This window comes from Buceros rhinoceros, unplaced genomic scaffold (genome assembly GCF_000710305.1).
Source record: "Buceros rhinoceros silvestris isolate BGI_N320 unplaced genomic scaffold, ASM71030v1 scaffold27883, whole genome shotgun sequence".
Taxonomy (NCBI): Eukaryota; Metazoa; Chordata; class Aves; order Bucerotiformes; family Bucerotidae; genus Buceros; species Buceros rhinoceros.
In genome coordinates, this window is record NW_010405761.1 from 1 (window position 1) to 431 (window position 431).

Genomic DNA, 431 nt, shown 5'->3' on the forward strand with positions numbered 1-431 from the left:
CCCCCCCCCCCACGCCCCGGCAGAGCCCCCCAGGGACACGCTGTGGCCAGGCCCCTGCCCCGAGCGCAGCCACTTTGGCTCCAGCTTTATTGCAAAAAAGAGTCCATGGGGCCATGGGGATGCTGGTGCCACCCCCGCAGAGTGACCCTGGCATCAGGGGTGGCTCTCGGGGTGCTACGAGGAGTGGGAACCGCCGTGGGGGTCCCCACTGTCTCTGGTGAGAGGGTCCAGGCTGGTGGGTGACACCAGGGACAGGCGCTGCATATCCTGGACACCAGGGTCCCTGTGGGGCTGCGGGGTGGCACCCAGACAAGGAGGGTGGCGGTGGCCGAGGTCCCCAGCCCCATCATCGTGCGAAGCCTCACTGTCCCCATGGCCCGGGACCGCAGCAGCAGCTCCTCTGTCCTCCGGCACCTCGTCCCTGCCATCTG

At 68.9% G+C, this 431-nt stretch overlaps 1 protein-coding gene across 1 annotated transcript in view; it reads right to left on the reverse strand.

Moving 5' to 3' along the window:
• Positions 1-365: 365 nt before the first annotated feature.
• The window catches only part of LOC104491436 (RING finger protein 145-like), a gene marked incomplete at both ends in the record, with an annotated part of 2,702 nt that continues 2,636 nt past the window's right edge, over positions 366-431 (reverse strand). The window contains 1 exon segment of the mRNA XM_010133862.1: positions 366-428. Within this exon segment, the coding sequence (XP_010132164.1) occupies positions 366-428 (63 nt within the window).